We start from the raw sequence: 26208 nt of genomic DNA on the forward strand, positions 1-26208 counted from the left end.
ATTATGACATACATGCACAAACTCTGATAGAAAGGTTTGAAGAAAAAAGATATAAAAGAAAGGAATTGCAACATCTAAGGAATTTGGTAAGGAATATGAAAAGAGAAGATCTAACCAAAGAAAACACGAGGAAAATGGGAAAAGCAAATAAGATGGATACAGCATTCCTTACGGGCTTCAACAGACAGTACAAAGACATTGAAAAGATCATCAGAAAACACTGGCTCATCCTAAAAGCCGATGAAACGTTGAAAAAAATATTACCCAATAAACCCACATTTGTGTACAGGAAAGCCCCCACACTCAGGAAAAGAATAGTACATAATGTAGTGGATCCTCCTAAAATCATCCATCTCCCCACAAGTCTAAAAGGTTTTTACAGATGCCAGAAATGTCTACCCTGCAGAAAAAACAGAGGAGAACAAAGGAAAAGACAGACATTTCAATCAATGACCACAGGGACAGAATACAAGATAAAAGAAACCATCACGTGTACTAGCACACACGTTACGTATGTCATCGAATGCCCATGTCGGCTACAGTACGTCAGGAGGATGACCAGACCTCTATAAGTAAGGATCAGAGAACATATTAAGAATATCGGAAAAGGGTTTGGCAAACACAGCTTATCACGACACTTCAAAGAGGTACACTCCCAGGACCCCTCAGTAATGACATTTTATGGAATTGATAAGATAAAAGGGGACTGGTGGAGCAGTAACAAGAAAACAATGGTATCACACAATGAAACCAAGTGGATATACTTAATGAATATCCTTCAGCCAGAATGCCTCAATATAGATATAGACTTAAACTGCTTTATCACGGACATTTAGTTTAAATAGGAGTAAACCTCCCCTTAATTTTTTAATTTTTTAAAGGAATTTTTTTAAACAATTTTTTGAGAAATTTTTGGAATTTTTTGAGAATTTTTTTGAGATATTTTGGAATAATATCTTATAATATTTTAATATGTATTTTATATATTACAGCTACAACCAAGCATCACCTATACTTATATAATTTTTTTATAACTTGCATCGGATCCCTTCCATATAAACTCCTCTTATATTATATAGCCTCATATTCCTCACTCCAATTTCATTAAAATATTTTTATTTTTTTATTTTTAGTTTCATGTATATTTTAAAAAAGCTTTTTTACCCATTTTTTTTTACATATGTAACATTTTGCAAAAAAAACAGATTTCAACACAAATCTGTTACTGAACGTGTAAATCTTTAGTTATTAACATTTTTACATTAAGGGCTCATTCTTCACACCTTAACGGCATAAAAACTGAGAGAAAAACTTCAATTGCAGGGACATTTGCATTTCACATCATCCGATTGTGCAGTAATGCATAATAAAGTGCTGCAGTAGTGGACTCACTCACTGAAATAATTTTAACTCACTACTGCAGTGCAGTCAGTGCAAAACTGCTAGAAAAAAAGCTAGGCAACAGCTACATAGTGGATTGGACTGGAGTCAGTGGACTACCTCTTTAGTAAGGCACTCACTGCAACTACAGCAGTCAGTGCAAAATTGCTAGAAAAAAAGCTAGGCAACAGCAGCTACACATACACAGTGGATTAGACTAGAGTCAGTAGTGGACTACCTCTGCAGAATGGCACTCACTGCAACTACTGCAGTCAGTGCAAAACTGCTAGAAAAAAAGCAAGGCAACCGCTACACATGTCACATACTCAGTGGATTGGACTGGAGTCAGTGGAGGACTAGCTCTGCAGTATGGCACTCACTGCAATTACTGCAGTCAGTGCAAAACTGCTAGAAACAAAGCAAGGCAACAGCTACACATGTCACATACACAGTGGATTGGACTGGAGTCAGTGGAGGACTAGCTCTGCAGTATGGCACTCACTGCAACTACTGCAGTCAGTGCAAAACTGCTAGAAAAAAAGCTAGGCAACACAACAGCTACACAGTGGATTGGGCTGGAGTGGAGTCTGTGGACTACCGCTGTAGTAGGGCACTCACTCACTGCAATAATTGTAAATCACTACTGCACTACTGCAGTAGTGATTTAAATTTATTGCATCACTGAGTGGCACTCTACTGCAGCAGCAGTCCACTGGCACTGACTCCAATCCACTGTCTAGTTTTTTTCTAGCAGTTTTGCACTGACTGCAGCGCAGCGCAGTCAGTGCAAAACTGCTAGAAAAAGTAGATAGACACAAGCTAGACAGTGGATTGGACAGACTCAGTGGACTGGTGGACAGACACTACTATAGACTAACTACACTTTCAAATCAATACTCCCAGTTAAGTAGAACAATATTATAGTGCAGAAAGCATAACATTCCAGCATGTTCACCAGTTAAACAGCTTATTTTCTTTTCATAAATTGCTGCCACTTCACTAAAAACACGCTCACTTGGTACTGAGGAAGAAGGAGCAGAAAGGTATCTTCTAGCATGAGAAGCAAGTCTTTTGCCTCATTTTCTTTCCACCACTGAAGAGGATCACTTCTTCTGTCAATTACTGGTTCCTTCAAAGAGATGAAGTTCATCATCTAGGCTCATTATTGCTGATTCTGATGAATCCTCTGCATGAGGCCCCAATAAAACGCTGAACATTGCATCTTTTTGACCACAATGAATTTTCTCTTCTGTCTGTTGTCTTTTGGGACATTTTTCTCCTGCATCCTGCTCTTCCACATCAGAAACCTTCTCTTCTTGACTTTTCTTTTCGTCAGGAGAAACCTCCTGCACCTTCTGTCGAATATCTTCTGCCAGCCATTGTTTTGCCTTGGCCAATACATTATCAGAAGAGAAAGGATGGTTCTTGAATCGAGGATCCAAAAGACATGCAAGCACAACATTTTTATTCTCCTCATGCTTCTCAAACTTTTTGGCGAGGCTGTCCCTTATGGCCTTCCTACATGCTTTGATGCCACATGTGTTGGGTCCTTCATTCTGTTGAAGAAGCATCTTCAGGACTCTCACACAGTCACAGAGGAAACAGATGAGTCGTAATGACTCACCTCCAGTGTCACTTCTTCAATGGGTACGAGCATCTCAATAATGGTTGCTACTATGTCCCACTGATCTGCAGGAATGTCCTCAGAGTCCATATTCACCAGAATATATAGTGAGAGCGCTTCTGCTCCAGCATCCTTTGTAACATGTGTAGCATTGAGTTCCATTGTGTTGGAACAGCCTGTATCGGGTTGTTTTTGGGTAGGCCAAGGTCTTCCTGAATGCACCTCAGTCGCTGATTGGCAAGAACAGAATGGTGGAAATGGCCTGCGCACTTTTAATGTCCAGCAAAGCTTTCTGGTTTGACAGACCATCATTTACCACCAGTTGGAGAGTGTGTGTCATGCAACTTCAGCAAGTCTCATACCTTTAACCATGTTCGCTCCACTGTCTCGCTGCACAAGCATCACTTGGTCTTTGGTGGTTCCCCATTCTTCTAGCATGCCTAGAAACATTTCTCTAATGTACTCCTCTTGCATCACTTTTGTATTCAACACCAAATGCCTTCTTGTCCATCCACTGTCAATGAAGTGGCATGTAAGACTCATTAGTGATTCTCTTTGTCCTGACCAGCAATCAGTCGTGAATGAGAGTGAGTTGCTAGCATTCTCTGGTTGCATCATAGTCTTTACTTTGTCAACGACCTTTTGGTGAATCTTTTGCAGCATTTCAGTTCGATAAAATTTGTCACTCTTCAGTGTGTACCTTGGCTCAACTATGGACATCAACCACATAAATCCAGAGTCAGACACTATTGTAAATGGCTATCAGTGACCATCATCTCTGTGATTACTCTGTCCAGCAGTTGGGATCTTCCATCAGATTTTAGCCACCTGTTTTTTTTTCTGAAACATATCGGTTATTGTTGCCTGGGAAAGTGATGTTTCACCTTGTGATTCATTTCGTTTTTTTCTGTGCTGCATTATACAATTCAACATAATGAACTCTTAGATGGGCCCAAAGATTAGACGTATTTTTGTTTTTTGCAGTTATTGATCCCATGCTTACATTGTTTTTGCAAGTGTTGCACAGTGCTGCTGATTTTCCTGAAGATGAAGAGAAATAGTCCCAGACCGCACTTTTAATTTTTCTATCTCCATCCATCTCCATTGAAACAAGAAAGACACCAATATAGGCTTAAACAAAATGGCTGTCTGGCACCCTGTGGTGGCTGGCTGGCACCCTGTAGTGGGTGGCTGTCTGGCTGGCTGGCACCCTGTGGTGGGCACTTGGTGGCTAGCTGGCACCCTGTGGTCGGTGGGTGACTGGCTGGCAGGCAGGCACCCTGTGGTGGGTGGTTGGCTGGCTGGATGGCACCCTGTAGTCGGTGGGTGGCTGGCTGGCACCCTGTGATGGGTGGGTGGCTGGCTGGCAGGTACCCTGTGGTGGGTGGCTTGCTGGCTGGCACCCTGTGGTGGGTGGGTGGCTGGCTGGCACCCTATGGTGGGCACTGGGTGGCTGGCTGGCACCTTGTGGTGGGTGGCTGGCTGGCTGGCACCCTGTGGTGGGTGGCATGGCTGGCTGGCACCCTGTGGTGGGTGGGTGGGTGGGTGGCTGGCTGGCACCCTTTGGTGGCTGGCTGGCAGTGGCACCCTGTGGTGGCTGGCTGGCACCCTTTCATGGCTGGCTGGCACCCTTTCATGGCTGGCTGGCACCAGGTGGGTGGGTGGCTGGCTGGCACGCTGGCTGACACCCTTTAGTGGCTGGCTGGCTGGCAGTGGCACCCTGTGGTGGCATGCACCGTTTGATGGCTGGCTGGCTGGCACCCTTCATGGCTGGCTGGCACCGGGTGGGTGGTTGGCTGGCTGGCTGGCTGGCAGCCTTTGGTGGCTGGCTGGCTGGCAGTGGCACTCTGTGGTGGCTGGATGGCATTGTTTGATGGCTGGCTGGCACCCTTTTGTGGCTGGCACCGGGTGGGTGGCTGGCTGTCAACCTTTGGTGGGTGGCTGGCACCCTTTGGTGGCTGGCTCGCTGGCACTCTTTGGTGGCTGGCTGGTTGGCTGGCACCCTGTGTGGTGGCTGGCACGTACAGGCCCAGGGCCAGTGGCTGGCTAGCTGGTACAGTCAGGAGTCAGGACTCAGGCAGGGCCTGTGGATGGCTGGCTGGTACATAGTGGGTGTGTGGGACTGGGTGGCTGGCTGGCTGGCACCGGGTAGCTGTGGGTGGTGGGTGGCCGCGGCTGCTGTGTTACAGAACGTGAGTCAGGTTGTGACTGATCACTGTGATTTTGAAGAACTACTAGAACTAGATCACTCACTGTAAATCACCACAGTCCCGACCGACCGACTGTGCAGCATGCAGACTCCAGTGTGGCCGTGGTGGGTAAAACACACTGTAATGAGGCTGAGGGAGGCGGCCTAAGAGCTACCCAGTGTGCAGAGGTGTGGCGCAACATACGAGATGACGTCACTAAAATATCGGCAATATCGGTAATTCCAAAGGCCAATTCCGATATATCGGGGAAAGTGCATATTGGCCCTCGATATATCGGTGTTGCCGATAATTGTTCGTTCTCTAATATATATATATATATATATATATATAGGATTTTATACTATTGCATTTTGTGTTTTTTATGTACAGAGCATTTGCTAATGTTATATATGGATATAAAATGTAAATGGCGGTGTCAGTTTTCATAACAAGCATAGCCCACAGTGCCCGTATTTACAAAGGTATGGCCACAATCACATTATCTACATGGCCTCCAAAATAAGGTGCAGCAATATGGCTGAATGAGTAGGAATGGCCACATTGTGTCTATAACCATTACACCCATAAAGGAGCAATATAGCCTCCGGAAGATAGAATAGGGTGTAGCAACATGGCGGCCACTTATAAATTGTTGATAGGACGCTGTGGGCTATATATACACTGGGAATGGAGCAAGATGGCGCCGCTCCAGATGACGTTGTAGTGATGAAATGCGTAGGGATGAGTTTTGCATCAGTACGTCACTTCCGGTTTGAGTGGTTCCCGGCCGTGGAACGCAGAAAGCACCACGGAGACCGCGACCGCTGTACATAGACTGCCTAATTGTATGTTTTCTACGTTTGTTCAAATAAAGTCTTAAATACTACACTATGAGGCATCCTATTCCTTCTTTCTGAGCATCACCAGGCCCTACTAGTGGAGGGGGGACTCCGGGAGATGGACCAGACAGTACCCTACAAACGCCTGTACCCCTGTTGAAAGGGGTGGGCAATCCGAGTGGGGATCACGGGTAAATGCACAGAAGACATGGATACGGTGTTCCACCTGCACGGAAATTAATTGATACAGCACTAAGGATATATTGGAGTGTTTCTTACCGTCGCAATAGCTGCCAGATGGGACTGAACTAAGCACCTCAAAGACATTATTATTATTGTCTATTATTATCATTATTATATATTTATTGCATTGTCACTTTCTTGCACTTTTTGAATTTTGCACAAAAAGACACACCAGTGTTTGCTATTTACAGCCCCCTGGTAGTCTAACACGGGCAGGAAATATTTCCTTTGTATTTTCTGGTACCAATTACGGCACAAATAACACTGGCACTTTCAATAATCAGTTGCACATATTCATATGTGGCATTGCAGCTTACACTTGTCGTTTAAAATTGGTAATTATTTAAATATTTATTTATTTTCTGGCACTAACCACAGCACGGATAGCACTGGCACTTTCTACAATAAGTTGCACACAATTACTTATTTGAAATTGTGATTTTAAGTTGCCATTATTTATAATTATAATTATATATGCACTACAGCACTTTATGAGAAACATCACTACATGGGCAACATCCACCAGTTGATTTAAACATAAAAAATTGTTTTGTAACACAACCCCACAACCCCTCTTAAATAGGTAGCGCCAAAGAACAACCCTTTACACATATAACCTGATACAGTACCCCTATCAAAAGGGGTAAGTTGGAGGCAGCTTACACCTTCATCTCCAGTAAGTACCATAGCGCAGGTTCCACCAATTTTTTCTTTTTCCCATCTGCAAGTGTCCCTCGCTCTTCTCCTCCTGTGGCAGCCATCTTGGACATGAGGTGGCGCCCAGCAATGTTGCCTTCCATTTTAGGGGCACCAGATACCGGAAGGGAAAGCACAATGTGCTGGGTTGGTTTAATTTTTGGTTTATGTTGTTTGGTTGCTCTACACCTCTTTAAAGACCTGTGGCATCGTTCTGCCCACATTGTGTTGCCCTGCGAGATACTTCTCTACACCTGGTTAATGACAAAACTGGATATCTATGGCACCCCGTGATGCCTGAGACAATCTTGGTTCTCTCCTGGAATGTGAGAGGCCTCAATTCCAGATTCAAGAGAGCACTGTTTTTTCAATATGCCAAAACATATAACCCCGACATACCTATCTTACAGGAGATGCACTTGATGGGCAGTAAGTTGATGACTTTCAAAAAACAGTGGGTTCAGAAGGCATTTCATGCTTCATATTCCACTTATGCTAGGGGTGTATCTATACTTGTGAACCAATCATTGGCTTGCGTAACTGAAGCAGTTCACACAGACCCATGGGGAAAAAAACGTAATATTAGTTGCACAATAATGGCATAAGCGCTATATTTTTGTTGGTATTTACATTCAGCCACCATTTCAACCAGCTTTGTTGTACTTGATCCTGGAGAGGATCACCCTCTACTGTCCCGCCAATTTACTTCTTACTTCTAAAAAAAAAGCCAGCAAAGCATTAACCAATTTGCTCCAGCAGAGAACAAAAATTCCTTCCTAATCCCCCAAGAGGCAATCAGATATTCCCTGGATCAACTTTACCTATAAATGTTAGTATTTATTATATTATGTACATTTAGGAAAGAATCAAGGCCTTTTTAAAGCAATCTACTGAGCAGGACAGAACTAACCCTTGAGGCAGTCTATTCCACATTTTCACAGCTCTTACTGTGAAGAAACCTTTCCGTATTTGGAGATTAAATCTCTTTTCTTTCACATGTAAAGAGTGCCTCCTTGTCCTCTGCGGTGACCTTAAAATGAATAAATCAACACTAAGTTCACTATATGAATTGCAAATTGGTGCAGAAGACAGTGCTGATACCCCTCATGGACTATGAGAGACATAGTCATAGCCAGTTTGCAATTCAATTTCCAATGGATAGGACTGACCTTGATTTTTTCCTTTTCCTTTTCCATTTCAATACCTTACCGCTACAAATTATTTCAGAATTAGGTTCACTATATGGACCACTTATGTAGTTATACATGTTGATCATATCCCACTTAATCTCCTCTTCTGAAAAGAGAGAGTGTTGGGGGGGGGGGGGGGGGGATTCCACGGCCGCGGCTGATTGGGACAGTGGCCTGCTGAACTTCAGCTCATCCTTAGTGACAACTCTTCCACTGTATTAATGGTCTTCAAGCATGCCTTCCTTTGTTCATCTCCAGTACATGGAAAGGGGGGGGGGGGGGAATTAGAAGTTTACAGAAGGAAGAAAACTTTTTTGTGATTTCAGTTCAGCTCACAGGAAGTGACAGGACAGAAATTTCTGAAAAGATTAAAAAATATTTTCTGTACTTGCTAAACTTGCTCTTTAACACAACACTGAATAAACAGATTACTAAAACGAGCGTAGTATCATTACAGCAGGTGGGCGAGCTTCTTCATTACAATCTTGTCGGCATCTCCGAGCCTTGAAAAGAAAGAAAAATATTATTTGTAAATAACTTAAATTGTATCATTATTATTATTATTAGGTTATTGGTCAGTACGCCAATATTCATTCATTTTAAGAATGCATCTAATTAAAGGGTTCCTGTGTCCAAGAACAGAGCTCTTGGACATGGTGCAGTTAGAGATAAGTGAAATTGAGAGTTTTCTTTCCCCTTAAATTTTTGCTCAAATTGGGAGATTTAGGTGAAAGTCTGCTATTTTGACACTGAGCTTTTAGGAGTAACTCCACTTTTGTTGGAAAAAAAAAACATTCTCCTCTCCTCAAATAGATGTTTGTGTTCAAAGTGTCCAAAGTCCATGTGCAAAGTGAATGTGAATGGGAGTGATTTTATCATTATCAATCTGCTGCTGCTCTTGCAGAGTTCTGATGAGGAAAGTGGCAGGGTTTGCAACCCATTTGTAGTGATAGTGATTTCCCTTTGGGAGTATCTCAGCAAAAATCACATGTTTTTTGCAGAGATGGAGATTGGGAGATGGATATGGAGGGAACACAGGACTCTCAAAGATTTCATTTAAGAAGCTCCAGCAGGTGTTTTGTGAGCTTGGATTTGGTAGTTCCAGATTGGGACCTGGAGCTTGGAGGTTGGAGGTTCCAACAAGTCTTGGGTGGGACGGAACCTCCAGTCCTGTGTCTAGTGTAGCACCCTACAGGTAGGTGCTAGGTAAATGTATAGTGGGCCTTGTCTTCCTAACAGCAAAGCCATGATTTCTTTTGGTTAGGGTGTCATGGTTTCCAGGTGTGCCTGCTGAAGGGGAAGTCTCCCCACTGGCTCCTGTGAGAGGCTTCTCATAGGGTAGTGGAGGAAGTCCAATCAGGGGACACATCCAAACTTGTAACTACCCCAGAAGGCAGATTATGCTGCAAAGGATTCAGGGAGTGGGTATAAGTTTGGGGGAAGTGCGTGACCTGGCGTCTTTGGCGGGAGCAGAGTCCAAGGAGGGAGAGAACGGCTGTCTTTCCTCCTGTCTGAGGAAGCGGATGTCTCGGGGTGCCACCCGAGAATCCAGAGGGTGCTGAGTTGAGCTAAGGGGATCCGGTGTGCCGAGAACCAGCGGAGAGCGAGAGGGGTCCAGTCCCAGCAAAGCCTACACAGGTCGTGAGTACTGAGGATTGCCCCTGGGGGTCTGCCTGAAGAGTTAGAGGAGACCACTCCAGAGGAGGTTCTGGGATCCAGTGTCAGCTAGCTGTAAAGGGGGTACCTAGGTTGAGGACCCTGAAGTAACAGAAGGGGTACATAGTCAGTGGACCCTCAAGAGCTAAAAGTGTAAAGGGGGCGCCTGCGGTTTGGGCCCTGAATTGTGCAGAGTACCAGTTGAGATTTGCAGCAATACTGTAATTCACAGCAAGCTACCTCAAGACAGTGCCAGGCTGGAGAGAGTAGTCAGTGACTTGGCAGTGCAACAGTGTCAGTAGTTCTATGCTCCACAGTCCTAAGTCTTCTGGACCTAGAGTCAAGGATTCAGCACTTCTGTCAAGTTACAGTGTGTTCTAAGAGTCAGTGAGCGCTGGCTAGCGTCGGCTGGCGTCAAGGCAGCGTTAACAGACATTTTCTGGATAAAGTCCCAAATTGTATCTAGTTAAGCCTAAAGAAGTATCCCACTCATTCCCTTCTCCCATCCCCTTTATCTACAATAAAACCACAAAACAAAGATGCCGGAGTTATCAATGTCTCAGTTCTCACACCCAAGGCCGCAGCTCACATGGGCTGGAGAGGTAACGGTAACTATGGCAGACCCATATCAGGCCAAAGGCCTGGAAAACCTGCTACACTAGACTTTGCTAGATGTCTGGAGCTTGTGTGAGTGCACAAGTGTGAAGGATCATTCTAAGCCAGATCTGAACATAGATTAGGACAGTTGCTGTTGTGTGGAGACAGAGCCCTGACAGCAGAACTGGGAGTTCCTGTTGGAGACTGCATCCCTTGTGTGAGGGATTCCTTGCCCAAGGACTGAACAGATACGCAGGTCTGGGTGGCTTAAAAAGCTGAGGTGACTTGCACGTCCAGTGGGCTGGAAGAAATCTGGAAGTCTCTAGAGGGAGGAAGCTTAAAGTAAAACTATAGGCAACATTTTTTTTTTTCATTTTGGATAGAGCAAGAAAGGGTTATAACCTCTGTTAGATTTTTTTTCGCCATCTGTGTCCCATTGTGGAGCTTTCCAGGGGTCAGCCTGTCAGCACTCAGACCATAAGCCGCGCACTGCATCAAATTGGTCTTCATGGCTGTCATCCCAGAAGGAAGCCTCTTCTAAAGATGATGCACAAGAAAGCCTGCAAACAGTTTGCTGTAGACAAGCAGACTAAGGACATGGATTACTGGAACCATGTCCTGTGGTCTGATGAGACCAAAATAAACGTATTTGGTTCTGATGGTGTCAAGTATGTGTGGCAACCAGGTGAGGAGTACAAAGACAAGTGTGTCTTGCCTACAGTCAAGCATGGAGGTGGGGGTGTCATGGTCTGGGGCTGCATGAGTGCTGCAGGCACTAGGGAGCTACAGTTCATTAAGGGAACCATGAATGCCAACGTGTGCTGTGACATGTTGAAGCAGAGCATGATCCCTTCTGGGCCACAGGGCAGTATTCCAACATAATGACCCCAAACACACCACCGAGACTACCACTGCCTTGCTAAAGCAGCTGAGGGTAAAGGGGGTGGACTGGACAAGCATATCTTCAGACCTAAACCCTATTGAGCATCTGGGGGACATCCTCAAATGGAAGGGGGAGGAGCGCAAGGTCTCTAACATTCACCAGCTCTGTTATGTCTTCATGGAGGAGTGGTAGAGGAATCCAGTGGCAACCTGTGAAGCTCTGGTGAACTCCATGCCCAGGAGGGTTAAGGCAGCTCTGGAAAATAATGGTGGCCACACAAAATATTGACACTTTGGGCTCAATTTGAACATTGTCACTTAGGGGTGTACTCTCTTTTGTTGCCAGCAGTTTAGACATTAATGGCTGTGTGTTGAGTTATTTTGAGGGGGCAGCAAATGTACACTGCCATATAAGCTGTATACGCACTACTTTACATTGTACCAATGTGTAATTTCTTCAGTGTCGTCACATGAAAAGATATAATAAAATGTTTACAAAAAATTGAGGGGTGTACTGACTTTTGTGAGATACTGCATATATATATATATATATATATATATATATATATATGCATATATATATATATATATATATATATATATATGTTAACAAAGTGAAGAAATCAACACAAAAACAAAGAAATAATATATATAATTCATTTTTTTTTTTTTTTTTTTAGCCTCCATTTATCCAAAACATGTTTTTACCCCCTTAGCTCTGATACCTGTACATCGCCTATGGACTAGAGCAGTTTTTACTTTTCTGTGGTGCTGTTTATTCAGCGATAACTTTGCCATCATCTAAGACACCCTTCCTCAACCAGTTTATTCCAAAGGGACCCTTGCAAAATTTTTCAGGAAACCCAAGCTAAGATTAGTCTAATAGTGGTCATTTGGAAAATGCCCATTCTGTTGGTGGTGGACAATGAGTAGAATGAAATGCATTGAAAGCCATCCATACAGTCATGATTCTGGCTCCATCAAGTGGTGTTGGACCTGAAACTATATAGGCAGTGGCACCAACACAGGGAAAGTCAGTTAGCTACACCTCAAGGAACTCCTAGCCACCTTTGGAGGAACCCTAGGGTTCCATGGAACTTTGGTTGAGAATTACTGATCTAAGATAAGAAACAATATATTATTTTTTTAAGGAAGGCTTTATTTTGGTGTTACTGTTTTGCAAAAATGTATTTTTGTTTTATGAAATCTATAAACAGAATTTTAACTAAAATAAAAAAACACATTTTTAAATCTTTTAAATTTTGTGAATGTTAGTAAAATAATGTTACTTTTGATAAAAATTTATACATCTTTTATAAAATTTGTTCTGTTTAAAATGACACTTAATTTACGTATATGATTCTGGTACATAGCATTGCATCGTTATTTAAAAATGAAATAAAGGCTTTTTCAATTTTGAGCTTTTTTACTGATCTGGTAAAGTACAGGGGTCAAGCTCATAAACTATATCCTCAGCCAGTATCGCACTTCAATAACCTATTCATAATAAGGTCCATAGGTGCTAGCTCAAGGACATCTAACCAATTCGCCCATCATTTTTTAACTTGATTGAGCATCCGCTATGCTAATTGACATATTTCTCCAGCCTCAAATTACTGCCAAAACCTTTACTCCATTCCCCTGTAGTGGGCGGGTCTTCCAACTTCCAGTGCATGAGTATTAATTTGTGAGCCTGAAATAAAGCTCTTACAATTGCCTTAATAGTGAAGGCATCCAAGTGGAGTTCATCCAATATACTTAGTATACAAAATTTAGGAGGGGAGGGATACATGAAACACTGAATTAGGTGTATCAACCACCCCTTTCAAGTAGGTATGTCGTTTTGGAAATCTCCATAGGAGATTAATAAAATCATCATGGTCCCATTTACATCTGGCACAGGGGGAGGGGTCTGGCAGGATTCCCATTGTATGTAGTTTGTGTGGCATGTAGTATACCCGCAAAAGGATATACAATTGTGTTAGCCTCTGGGTCACCTTTAAAGAGCAAGTCACTACTGATTAGAAGGCTTCCTTCCACTGGTCTCCCTTAACCTGACCTACATCTCTGTCCCATTTCTCCACCACCCTTAAGGGGTGATGCTTAAGGAAAGAATATGAAAGCATGGCATAGCATTGTGATTTAAAACCCTTAGAGGACTCAGCAGCCTAGATGAGGTTGAAAATAGGAGTAGGAGGCAAGATCTACTCATTGGAATTACTTTGAGCCTGAATGGCATGGTGTAGCTGAGTGTAATTGAAGTACATAGATGACAGTAGATTAAATTTAGTCTGGAGTTTAGAAAAAGATAGAAGAATCCTATTCTAAAATATTTGTTGAAGGTGTGTAGCCCTATATGCCTGCCACTTTGCTCCATATTGTAAATTAGCAAGCTCCACATAAGTGTAATTCTGCCACATGGGGCTGAACTCAGTAAAGCCTGTCACCCTCTGAAAGTGTTTAGCCTTATTCCAACTTTTCTGAATGAGGTTATACATGGGGAAGGGTATGCGTGGCTTTCCAAAGGCCAGAGACTTAAGTGCCAATGGAACAGATTCCCTGTGGGTAGTATAAAGTATCAGGGCAGTAGATGAACTGGGGGGAGACCTATCCGGGCCGCCTACCATAGTCATGGTCCCAAGCAAGTGCTGCATTTAAGCAGCCAAGTAAGGGGGGAGATGTTTAGATGGCAAAAGTCTCAAATACACAGGGACACCTGAACCCCTAAATATCTAAAGGAAGTGATAATGGGAATAGGACACACTAGAGCCACTGGCTGTGTAGTATTACTGTCTATCAGTGTTAGGACAGATTTTGACCAGGTTATAGTAAGACCTGAAAATTTTCCAAATTCCGTAAGAGTGGTCATGGCCTCCAGCAGGGAGGAATCGGTGTCACCAAGTAGAAGCAGAGTGTCATCTGCAAAATTCATTACTTTCTCTTGCACATCGCCATAGCAGAAATCGGTAATCAGTAAATCTAATCACAGCAGCCAATAGCCAGAGCAAATTAAAGGGGCAAAAGGGGACACCCCTATCTGGTACCTCTCCCCAGGGTAAAAACATTGGACAACCTATCAGATTCCCTAATGGCTGCTTGTGGATGGCTATACAATAAGTGTACCCAAGAGATAAACATTTCTCCAAAGCCAAATTCCCCATTGTATGAGGGGAACCAGAAGGGTCCTGATGTGTGAGGAATTGAGCCCACCCTGGGATCAATTCTCTGGCAAATGTGGAGGGGGGAGCAGCAGCAGGGGAGAAGCACAGAACACGCTTAATGCTTTCTGTGCATTTTGACTGTGTGAAGCATGCCCACAACTGGTTAAATTCACTAGTTTCTTTCATAAATATTTTAAAATGATATTAAAATATACAAATGTAGATTTTTTCATGATAAATAAATATATCTAAAATTGTACACAAAAGTGTAATCATACATATTGCACAAATGCAGGATAGTGGCAGTCACCGTTTGGGAACATACACAAGACAAGAGGTGCAAGTAGGAGTTTGCAACGCCTCTGCTAGTTTAGAAGATTTACCCCAGAAAAAAAAGTTTTATTGTGAAACACAGATTTCTTGCAAAGTGCCAGATCCCCTATGAGATCAGAGAGAGGATCAGCGATGTCTGCTTCCAGATATACTAGCCTGCAAAGAGAAAGCCCCTCGAAATCTTGGAAGGGTCAGGTGGCTCTTCCAGCAAAATCCAGCCCTAAAGCATTAGCAGCAAAAGATATACAAGGGATTAGGATGTAATTTACCATAACATTGTGACTGAGCCTGATGCCAGAGTAAAGTTAATACCTTATTGAATATCTAAACCTCAGGGAAAAAAACATTTCAAAAGAGGTACAGAAAATGTTAGGACCTTGGGGTTTTAGAGGAATCTAACAGCAAGGGGTCAAGTCCCCTGGAGCTCCTTGAGTTGATAGAGAGATGGGGTCACAACAAGTATATTGCCACCCTTGATCTAGGGTTCAGGTTCCCTAACAGAAAAGACAAAGGAAAAGACAACTTTGGTGACAATAGATGGGCTGTACCAGTACGGGCTTCATCCTTTCATCTTACTTGGGGCCCTGGTCTCATTACAAAGAATGATGGACCGAATTCTCAACCTCAACAAACCAAGTGCTTTGGCAAATCTAGATGATGTTGACTGGGATTCCCACCATCAGAAGATTGTAGATTCCATTTGAAAAAGCAGGTTAACAGCCAATTAAATAAATATGTGCAATAGGCTCAGATGAAGCCCAGTGCTTGGGCTACAGTTTTGGGTGGGGGATCATAAAGCCTATAATGGACAATATTGAAGCAATTAGAGATTGACTCCATCAGCTCCACTAATTGATATCAGCAAAGTCCACCAAGGTGAAATGGAATGAAGAGGCAAAGAAAGCTATTCAAGAGCTGATGCCATTATTGTGTATGGGACCAGTGTTAACTTTCCTAAACTTCAGTCAAGAATTTTATGTACAAACACATGCCTCTGATGTTGGTTTTGGAGCAGTCCTGTTTTAGGAAATGAACGGGGAAGAACATCTAGTAGCATATCTCAGCCATTACCTAACCACTTCAGAGAGAGACTATTCAACAGTGAAAAGTGAGTGTCTGGCCAGAAGGAGTGCAGCAGAGTCGTTGAGATATTACATTTTGAGGCAGACAGTTTTGTGTGATTACAGACTATTTTCCACCGCAGTGGATGGCTTAGAAACAAAGGAAACAATGCTATGGTCACACAATAGTTTCTGCCTCTGCTAACATTACATTTTGTGTAGAACAAAAGCTAAGGGTTGAGTAAGACAATGCTGATGGTCTGGTATGCGTTCACTGCACGTTGGCAAAATGTGCTCCTGCCCACATGTCTGAGCAATGGTGGAGCATACTGGTTGGCAGGATTGTGGACTGTGTTTATGTGTCACCTAGGTTTCCTGCTCTCACATGTTGAGGGGCTCCGGGGGCTGTGACTGATATGAAAAAAGCAACATTTTTTGTTTCTCAGATCTTCTGTGCTCTGGAACCTTGGGGCTTTAAAGGACAGAGGAAGGTTTTATGCTATGGACATATTGTGCAAAGACCTCCTGCACTTACTGTATTTTACTTCTTGCTGAATAAAAGCATAGGATAAACTTGCTCAGACTGTTCCTTGGTGTCCCTCTCTTGTGCAATGATTTACCACTGCCAACACCAGTTGAGTCTATAATATATACACCTAAAAATCAAAACCAAAATAAAACTCACCCCGAAAATATCGAACTTATAAATGTGGATATCCACAAATATCTAACATGTTATAGGTAGTGTAAATACATTTACTGTACTGTTGTAAAGGCAGCCAGAAAATAGCCATGGGCTAATATGATTTTTACCTATAATGAAATGAACCTTTGTTACAAATACTTAAAAATGTAATACTCACCGGATTGACACAGTACGTTACAACCCGCATGTAAAAGCCACTTGTGATGTCCAGTCTTTGAATGAATGCAGTGATGCTCCAATATTGCTTATTAGGTATATAGAACAGTAATTGTTGCTCAACAGGCTCACCCAGATACTTGTAAGTGATCTGACATGGCAATTTGAATTGACATGACTAATGATCATATATTATTTCAGCAATTTTATATAACTCAGTAAGGTTCATGTTTTATGTTCTGTAAGCTAAGGTTTTCCCCGAAGCGTTGGTTCACCGCAAAAAAAATGGATTTATGTGAATGTAAACTTTTTATTTAGATGTGTTTCATTTCCCATATGTTTTCCATATGTAGGCTGACCATACATTGTTTGAATTTTGCTCCTGATGTACCAGCCAAAATTCACTTAATGGGTGGTTCCGTCAGCACTCTCTTTAAAAAAATCGAAGGAGCCAGGTGGAAAATTGTTGGCCAAATAATCAATAGGGATGATCGAACAGTTCAGGTCGACCATCGGTTCGACCCGAACATTGACTGTTCGAGGTTCGGCCGAATTTAGAACTTTTTGCTGAAAAAGTTCGGAATTCGGCAACCAGAACCGATCAAAATGCAATGGGACAGGAACTGGGCTTTAAAAGCCAGTGATTGGACCAGAACCATTAGTAAAAGCCAATTGAGGGGGCAGGAGAATGCTAGGAATGTGATTGGAGTGACTAGGGGGTCCCTAGGCCAATCATTAGTGAATACGCCCCCCAGTATATAAGATAGCCCCCGCCAAATTCCTAGCATTGTAATACAGGGACATGGAAGAGAGTGGAAGCAGTTCTGTTAATTTTACTTTAAAAGTGTCATTTAGCATTTATTAGTGTGAGGAAAGGGATATCTAGTGTAGTTAGGGTGCTATTTTCCACTTTAGTTAGATGCAAAAATTTAATTTCTGTAGGGAAAGTGTTAAGTGCCAGGGTGACCGTAATGTAGTGTAGGGTGAATTGACACTGACTGCTATGGCAGGGTGACCAAACCCTTCCATATCAGGGTGACCGCTATAGAGAAAACATTGTTTCTCTTAGGTCACTTTCAGAGCACTGATATGGCTTCTCGCCTGTCAGCCTGCTTTTTGGCTGCATGCGTTTATAGGGATTTTTTGAGGACAAGTTTGGAGTCAGGCATGACATCTAAACTTGTGTATTGGGGTATATATACACACACACATGTCTGTATATATATATACACCTGCACATATATAGGTGTGAAAGGAGCAGAAAACTATACTTGCGCTAATTAAATAATTAACACCAATATGGTTACGCTCCTATCACACCTATATATGTGTATGTGTAAAATACATATAAGTGTGTGTGTGTGTATATATACCCCTATACAAAAGTTCAGATGTTTTGCCTGCCTCCAAAGAACCCAAAAAAATGCCCAAAAAAACGCCAGCGCCAAAAAAAAAACGCCCAGGTGTGTTTTTGCAGCAGGCGTTTTTTTGGGCATTTTTGTGGGGTCTTTGGAGGCAGGCAAAACATCTGAACTTCTGTATAGGGGTATATATATATACACACACACTTGTATGTATTTTACACATATATAGGTGTGATAGGAGCGTAACCATATTGGTGTTAATTATTTCATTAGCGCAAGTAGTGTTCTGCTACTTTCACACCTATATATGTTTATGGGTATATAAAAATATAAGTGTGTGTGTATATATACCCCTATACAGAAGTTCAGATGTTTTGCCTGCCTCCAAAAAAAATGCCCAAAAAAACGCCTGCGCCAAAAAAAAAAACCGCCCAGGTGTGTTATTGCAGGGTTTTTTTGGGCATTTTTTTGGGTTCTTTGGAGGCAGGCATGACATCTCAACTTCTGTATAGGGGTATATATACACACACTTATATGTATATATACCCATACACATATATAGGTGTGAAAGTAACAGAACACTATACTTGTGCTAATTAAATAATTAACACCAATATGGTTACGCTCCTATCACACCTATATATGTGTAAGTGTAAAATACATATAAGTGTGTGTGTATATATATACCCCTATACAGAAGTTCAGATGTTTTGCCTGCCTCCAAAGAACCCTAAAAAATGCCCAAAAAAATGCCAGCGCCAAAAAAAAAAAAACGCCCAGGTGTGTTTTTGCAGCAGGCGTTTTTTTGGGCATTTTTTTTGGGGTCTTTGGAGGCAGGCAAAACATCTGAACTTCTGTATAGGGGTATATATACACACATACTTATATGTATTTTACACATACACATATATAGGTGTGATAGGAGCGTAACCATATTGGTGTTAATTATTTCATTAGCGCAAGTATAGTGTTCTGTTACTTTCACACCTATATATGTGTATGGGTATATATACATATAAGTGTGTGTGTATATATACCTCTATACAGAAGTTGAGATGTCATGCCTGCCTCCAAAGAACCCCAAAAAATGCCCAAAAAAAACCCCTGCAATAACACACCTGGACATTTTTTTTTTTTGGCGCAGGTGTTTTTTTGGGCATTTTTTTGGAGGCAGGCAAAGCATCTGAACTTCTGAAAAGTGTTAAGTCTTAAAATGTACAGTATGTTACAGTGCACATCTAGAAATGTTATATGCGCCTAAGCAGTACCTTAAAAAATTGTACCTTATTTCTTGAATTCCTCTTAAAGAATAGCAGCGTAAGTCTTAGTCTGTAAACGTACCTATGCACTCTTGTGCCTACAGTCTCATAGCTGTATATCTGCAGTGTGAATCTAAAGCCTAGTACACACAGGCCAAATGTCAGGTGGTTTTTAATAAACGGGCCAACATTTGGCCGCTGTGTATGGCAGCCGCTCCAACAGAATCCGGCCATTCGCTGAGAGCTCTGAACAGAGTGTTCTGGTGGGGGGCCGCCCCCCTGTCAGAACACAATATAACACCGGGGGAGATTGCTGTACTAACATTGGATTGTTAGTACAGCGGCTCCGATCTAAGCGGTGGGGTTTTTTTTCGTTCAGTCCAGCGGGTTACCAGGCTATATACCAGGCTTTAGACACTGTTCCTCTGACTGATAGTTTTACAAGATCTGAAGTGAGATTTGATGGCACCCTACCTGCTCTCTGTTCTCTTTGTTTAAGAGGAGAGATAGCAAAGCCCTGCCTTTACCAACAGAGGCACAGAGACAAAGTGCCTTCTGCTTGCCTTTTTTGGCACATCTTCCATAGTTCAGGTCTTCTTCAATTTCCTTTCTCTCCTACGTTCATTTGAAGGACACAGCAAGAATCTTGAGGTAGCTTAGATTCTTTGTTCCCTTCCTAGGGTTTTGTTTGTGGGTTAAGTATTCCGGCTCTGGTTACCCACCCCTTGATGGTCACTGCTTTGGGACATCACCACGGTTAAGACTCTTGCCGGGCTGTGTCCTTCAATGAACACAAGAGAAATTATTTTTTTTCTATTTACTGTATAATCCCTTTCTTTGAGTTTATCAAAAGACACAGCTCCCATCCCCTTATGCACTGCTTTGTTACTAACTTAGCTGTCTATAGCAGGTATGGGTGTTTAGCCACTAATAGGGGTTGTCCATAGGTGGTGCTTGTTATTTTTTCTGCCTAGTCTCCTACTCCTGAAGGTGGGGCTATAACCCCTTTCCAAGCTGAGTCCTTTAATGAACTCAGAGAAAGGAATTTTAACGTGAGTAGTAACAAATCCTGTTTTTTCAAAGTGGAATACTTTTAGCTAATTAAATATTTCCTCATATATTAGGCTTACCTGTGTCCTTTACTACTCTCGTAACTACTTCAGCTCCAGAAGATTTGACTCCCTTTATGACCAGGACATTTTTTGCTATTCAGCACTGTGCTAATTTAACTGACAATTGCGCGGCCATGCAATGCTCCACTGGGTTTTTTATCATTTGCGCTATAAACAAAAAAGAGAATAGATTTTAGAAAAAAAAAAAACAATGTTTTACTTTCTGTTATAGAACATATCCTATAAAACAAAATAAAAATCAAATTTCTTCAGACATTCAGGACAATATAAATCAAATACAAGAAAATTTCCGCGCTAATGGAATGAAAAAAATGATAAATGTCAGCAGCCAACACAAAATCAACCAACAATGACTCAAATTAATATTAAACCATAAGTGTAGCGCTAAAAGTAATCAATGATCACAACAAATGAAAAATAGTGTCCAAGTGAATGGAAAAAACTAATAATCACAATAGTGTGAATTTAAGAAGGAAAGGGTAGTGTCCAAATGATTAAGTCCAAAAGAAAAAGTGATATGAAATCAAATCCTAAATCCACATGCGAGATGATCCAGAGGGGAGGGTTTCTTCCCGTGACACCAAGGGTATGTGAAGGAAGGGGCACACCTCTGTGATGAAAAAAATGCAGCAGCTTACCAGATTTCCATGGCTGATCAACTTAATGGCTCAGCCTCTCCCAGCTATTTAATCAAGACCACTGAAGATCTGATGTTACGTGGATGCTTATTCAGAAATAGACCACTTCTCAGGGTTCATGGAGGGATCAGTGCAGGAAAAACACTCCTCAATATTTCTCATCAATCATAAATTGAAATATGAAAGGAAAAAGAAAGCGAGGCCCATAGCGTGATCCGGTTTAAAAATAACAATCTTATTGTTGCGACTCCAGACGCAACGTCCACACGGCCCTTGAACCTTTCGCCGGCCTTTACTACTTTGTTGCCTGGGACAGTCTGCGGGACGCCGCACATCCATCCCTTGTACAACCATTCTTTACATGCCTGTATACAAATGTCACATTGTGAGTACCTTTTTTTATTAAATAAGATTGTTATTTTTAAATGGGATCACGCTATGGGCCTCGCTTTCTTTTTCCTTTTCAGGGGAGAGAGGGCGTGGTGGAAGAATCCCCATAAACGCAAAAGAGGTCTACCTAGGTACTTATCCCCCTCCCCTTTTTTTTGTCTTCCCCCTATCATCTACTTTATGGTGTGGGGGCCAATGGGTAGGAACATTTTTCTGTTTCAATGATTTTTATTGAAAATTTTGTAGAGAACATAGAAGGTATAAAATACAACAAACAGAGGCACTTTAAACCCAATTGTCATCCATTATACAAAAAAAAAAGAAATCACTAAAGACTATCACAGTGTACAATATTCCAAATTGCATAGTGCATATGCCCTAAGATATCGAAAAGGCAGGTAGCCACGTAACAACGAGCAGAACAAAATAACAATGAAAGCGTGTAGCAGAGTACAATGATTGTAAGTAGGAATAAAAAAGAGGGCTAAGGTAAGCGTCAGATAACTAACTGTGCAGCCTCTCGCTGAAGTCCAGCTCCAAAGTAGAGAAAGTGCGCACACAGAAGTGCGACAGTCAGGAGTACCTTCTGTAGATACAGTAACTACTATGAGATCGGATGGACAAAAGAGATACAAGGAAAGAGTAGTAGAAAAAGAAAGGATAGGAAAAAAAAGAAGTGGACCCAACCCCACGCCCCACCCCATGTCCCTAGGGCCCAGGCGGCCAGAGACCCCTTAAGTGCGATCAATGAGGTAGCGGACCCATGGTTCCCACACTTTATCAAACTTGTGCATTTTATCATCCAACATGGCTGACATGCGTTCATTTAACATTATCCAGGAAAGTTTATGCCGGAGCTGCTCAAATGGCAGGACAGGAGACCTCCAAGACCTTGCAATCATAATTTTTGTGGCCGTGAATATAAAGGTAATAAGCCTTCTCTGTGCCCTTGTGGCTGTCTGGCTCAGCAAGGCCTGCTGTGGGGATTTGGTCAGGTTAATTTGCATAAGTGTGTAAATATAAAATTATACACCTGTATCCAAAAGCGTCACACCTTGAGGCATTGCCAATAAACGTGGAACACAGTTCCTTTCTGACCACATCCACAAAAGCACAAAGGAGACACCCCAGGCACATAGCTCGCTATCCGCACTGGCACCATGTAACAACGCAGTAGTACTTTATAGTTTACTTTGATAATGGAGGTAATAGTGATCTGGAGGCATCCTGAGCCATAAGGCACCAGTCCGCCAATTCAATGGTTTCCTGGATATCTGCCTCCCACTGCTCCATATATCACAGTTTTGTGGGCGAGTCCGACAATATATTGTACAGCACAGATATATAGCTGTGCAGCTTATCATACCTCTGACACAGAAATTCCACAGGAGTCATTGTGGACATGTCAGAAAGTTGAGACAAAGCGCACAGATAATGTTCGATTTGAGTAAACCGAAAATATTCAGAGATAGGCAAGGCATATTTATCTATCAATTTCTGTCTTGTGAGAATTCCCCTATGATCACAAAAATCTGCTATACGTATGAGACCTTTATTTGTTCACCACTGAAATGATCTGGGGGAGAGGCCCGGGGGGGAACCCGCTGTTGGTAAGCACAGGGGCCAAGGGGGTGTGGGGTGATTTGAAGCTATGTGATTTAGACAGTCTATCCCAAATGGCCAGAGAGTGGGACAGGGCCGGACACCGAATAGGGGGACGCTCTTTGGGCAATAACCACAAGATATGAGAAATAACAGAGCTAGTTTCCAGCTGCATCCAGGCAGTAGGGGAATGGAGCGAGTGAAACTTCACTATCTGGGCCAATTGTGCTACATAGTAATACTTCACTAGGTCTGGCACCCCCAGGCCACCCCTACACCTAGGAGTATACAATGTTCATCTATTCACCCTGGATCTCTTGTTCCCCCAGATAAAGGGCATGATTTTACCTTGGAGCCGCTGTATGTCGGTTCTTCGCAGAGCAATAGGCAATGTACGAAACAAGTACAGCACTTTCGGGAGGACATTCATCTTGACAGAGTGTAGTCTGCCAAACCACGAGGGAGGGTGTATCAACTACCTGTCCATGTCAGCTAGTAAGCGAGCAAAAAGAGGGGGGTAATTATTAGCATATAATCTGAGTAAGGATGTCGTTAAATGTATGCCCAAGTAAGGTAGTGCCTCAGATTGCCAAATAGATTTATACGACTGCTGTAGGGCGGAAACTGTTGTTTCCTCGAGAGAGATATTCATCGTTTGTGACTTTGCTTGGTTCATTTTCAAGCCCGATATACGCAAAAATTTGTCCAGTAGCGCAAAAAGATTAGGAAGAGTCGTGATTGGTGAGGTAACCATAGCCAAGATATCGTCCGCAAGCAGGACACACTTGTGCTCAGTGCCCCCGCAGACCACGCCCCTGATATCTGCTGACGCACGGATTTTAAGCTCCAGCGGTTCAACAGCTAAAACAAAAAAGGAAAGGGGATAAGGGCAACCTTGGCAGGTGCCCCTACAGATGGGTATGGGGCCCGATGTGTAGCCCTTCAGCATGAGTGTGGCTGTAGGAGTGCTGTAGAGAGCTCGCAACAGGGTAAGGAAGGGGGAGCCGAAGCCATATTGTGTCAATACATCAAACAAGTATTCCCACGATAGGGAATCAAAGCCCTTATGGATATCTAACGATAGGAGCATTCCCTTGTGGGGGCCTTCCCCGTCCCATTTAGAATGAATCGCCGAAATAATATCCAAGACCCGTTTAGTTTGGTCAGAGGTCTGGCAACCCGGGACAAACCCAGACTGGTCAGGATAAATATATACCGGGCCAAGAAAGAGCGGAGTCTAGTCGCCATGATTTTGGCCAAAATTTTTAGGTCGGAATTAATCAGAGAAATCGGGCGATAATTCTCACAAGTACTGTGATCTTTCCCCGGTTTCGGAAGTACATGTATAAACGCCGCATTCTCCTGAGGCGGAAGAGTCCCTCCCTGAGGAATTGCATTAAAAAAGGCACAAAGGTGAGGGGATAAAACGTTTTGGAATTTGTGGTAATACACACCCGCAAATCCATCAGGCCCGGGAGCTTTAGAGGGGTGTAAGCTCTTGATCACCTGTTTTATCTCCAATTCTGTGATCTCGTCATTCATGAGATCAACATGGGATTTCGCCAACGTGGGTAACTGTACGTCGTCAAAAAATGCATCAGCTAAACCCTTATCGTAATGAGTGGGGGCCCGATAAAGCTTAGCGTAAAAGGCCGCAAATTCCGCCGTGAGCAATTAACGATTGCGGGATAGCGCGCAATTTCGTAAATGCAGTCTAGGTAGTGCCGATGTGTAGGGACGAGGAGGCTAATTACATAGCCAGCAACGTGGTAGGTTTGTCTCCCATCGTATAATATCTATGGCGGGACCAATGAATATGTTTTTCAGCTTGGGTCGTAAGACTCAAGTTTAAGCTCGATCTGGCCGCATCAATCTTGTGTCTAATATCCACATGAGGATGCGACCGTTGTTCATGTAACAAATCTGCTAATGCCTTCTCTTGCAATTTTACAGTACTCTCCCGGTTCCGCTTGAGCCTGGCTGCTATCTGCAGTAATTTACCATGAATTGTGGCCTTGTGTGCTGCCCAGTTAATAATCGGGGACGTATCCGTCGGGCTATTCTCCTGAAAATAGGTTTTTAACATTTTTAAAATCACACAAGATACGCACCTTTAAAAATTTAGGATAGTGGGTATATTCACTAATATAGAATGCCCATAATGGGCCCAAAAGGGTAAGGGGTAAAAATGAGGGAGGAAAGGGTAAAGGGGTAGAGTGAGGGAATATGGTGTGGGAAGGAAAGGAAAGAATTATGAGGGGAGATGAGAATATTCTCCCCTTGTTTTCCTCCTAATTTCACCAATGGCTTGTTTTGGTCTGATTTTTGGTTTTTGTTCACATCACAAACACATGTAGTAAGGGGTGGTTGGGATTGATGGAGGGGGGAGAAGAAAGAGGGTGGGAGAGTGTGGATGCAAAAGACAAATATTTTTTCATGTAAATGGGGGAGCTTCCACCTCTCATGACACCTCCTTCCTCATCATTGGGGAATAAATATGATATATTTGAGCAATACGATAAGGTCATAGGATATACAACATTTTCTTTAAAATGTTTGTAATACTATGTATGTATTTAGTGTATGAGATTTAAGGTTTTTTTTTTTTTTTTTTTTTTGCTTTTTTTTGTGATGTTTTGTATTTGTAAATCGTTTTTCTAAAAATGAAAAAAAAAAAATTAAAATTAAAGTGTATATTGATTGGTTTACGTGAAAGTTATAGCGTCTACAAACTGTGCGATATATACTGGAATTTCTATTTGTTTATTTTTTTATACTAGTAATGGTGGTGATCACCACCATTACTAGGACAGCAGCAATCTGACACTAAATGACACTCTGTGGGACAGGCTAACTGCCACTGACATTTCCAGTGACACTAATAAAGTGATCAGTGCTAACAATTATACATTGACACTGTACTAATATCACTGGCTGGGAAGGGGTTAATATCTGGGGCAATCAAAGGGTTAAACATGTGCCTAACAATGTTTACTATGTGTAATATGTGATGATTTTACTAAGCAGTGTGCCTTTTTTATTCCCTGCTTTGCAAGGAAACAAAAACCAGCACCTTACCAATGTCAGAAGAGAACTTTGTGTAGTTTAC

General features: G+C 42.4%; 1 protein-coding gene across 1 annotated transcript in view; it reads right to left on the reverse strand.

Moving 5' to 3' along the window:
* The window catches only part of LOC309569826 (uncharacterized protein), a gene marked incomplete at both ends in the record, with an annotated part of 96859 nt that extends 80115 nt beyond the window's left edge, over positions 1-16744 (reverse strand). Inside the window, 2 exons of the mRNA XM_082275829.1 lie at positions 8617-8664; positions 16715-16744. Of these exons, the coding sequence (XP_082131955.1) occupies positions 8617-8664; positions 16715-16744 (78 nt within the window). The remainder of the gene's footprint in view (positions 1-8616; positions 8665-16714) is intronic.
* Positions 16745-26208: the final 9464 nt, after the last annotated feature.

Source organism: Pelophylax lessonae (assembly GCF_965119305.1).
Source record: "Pelophylax lessonae genome assembly, chromosome: 1".
In the NCBI taxonomy this organism is placed as follows: Eukaryota; Metazoa; Chordata; class Amphibia; order Anura; family Ranidae; genus Pelophylax; species Pelophylax lessonae.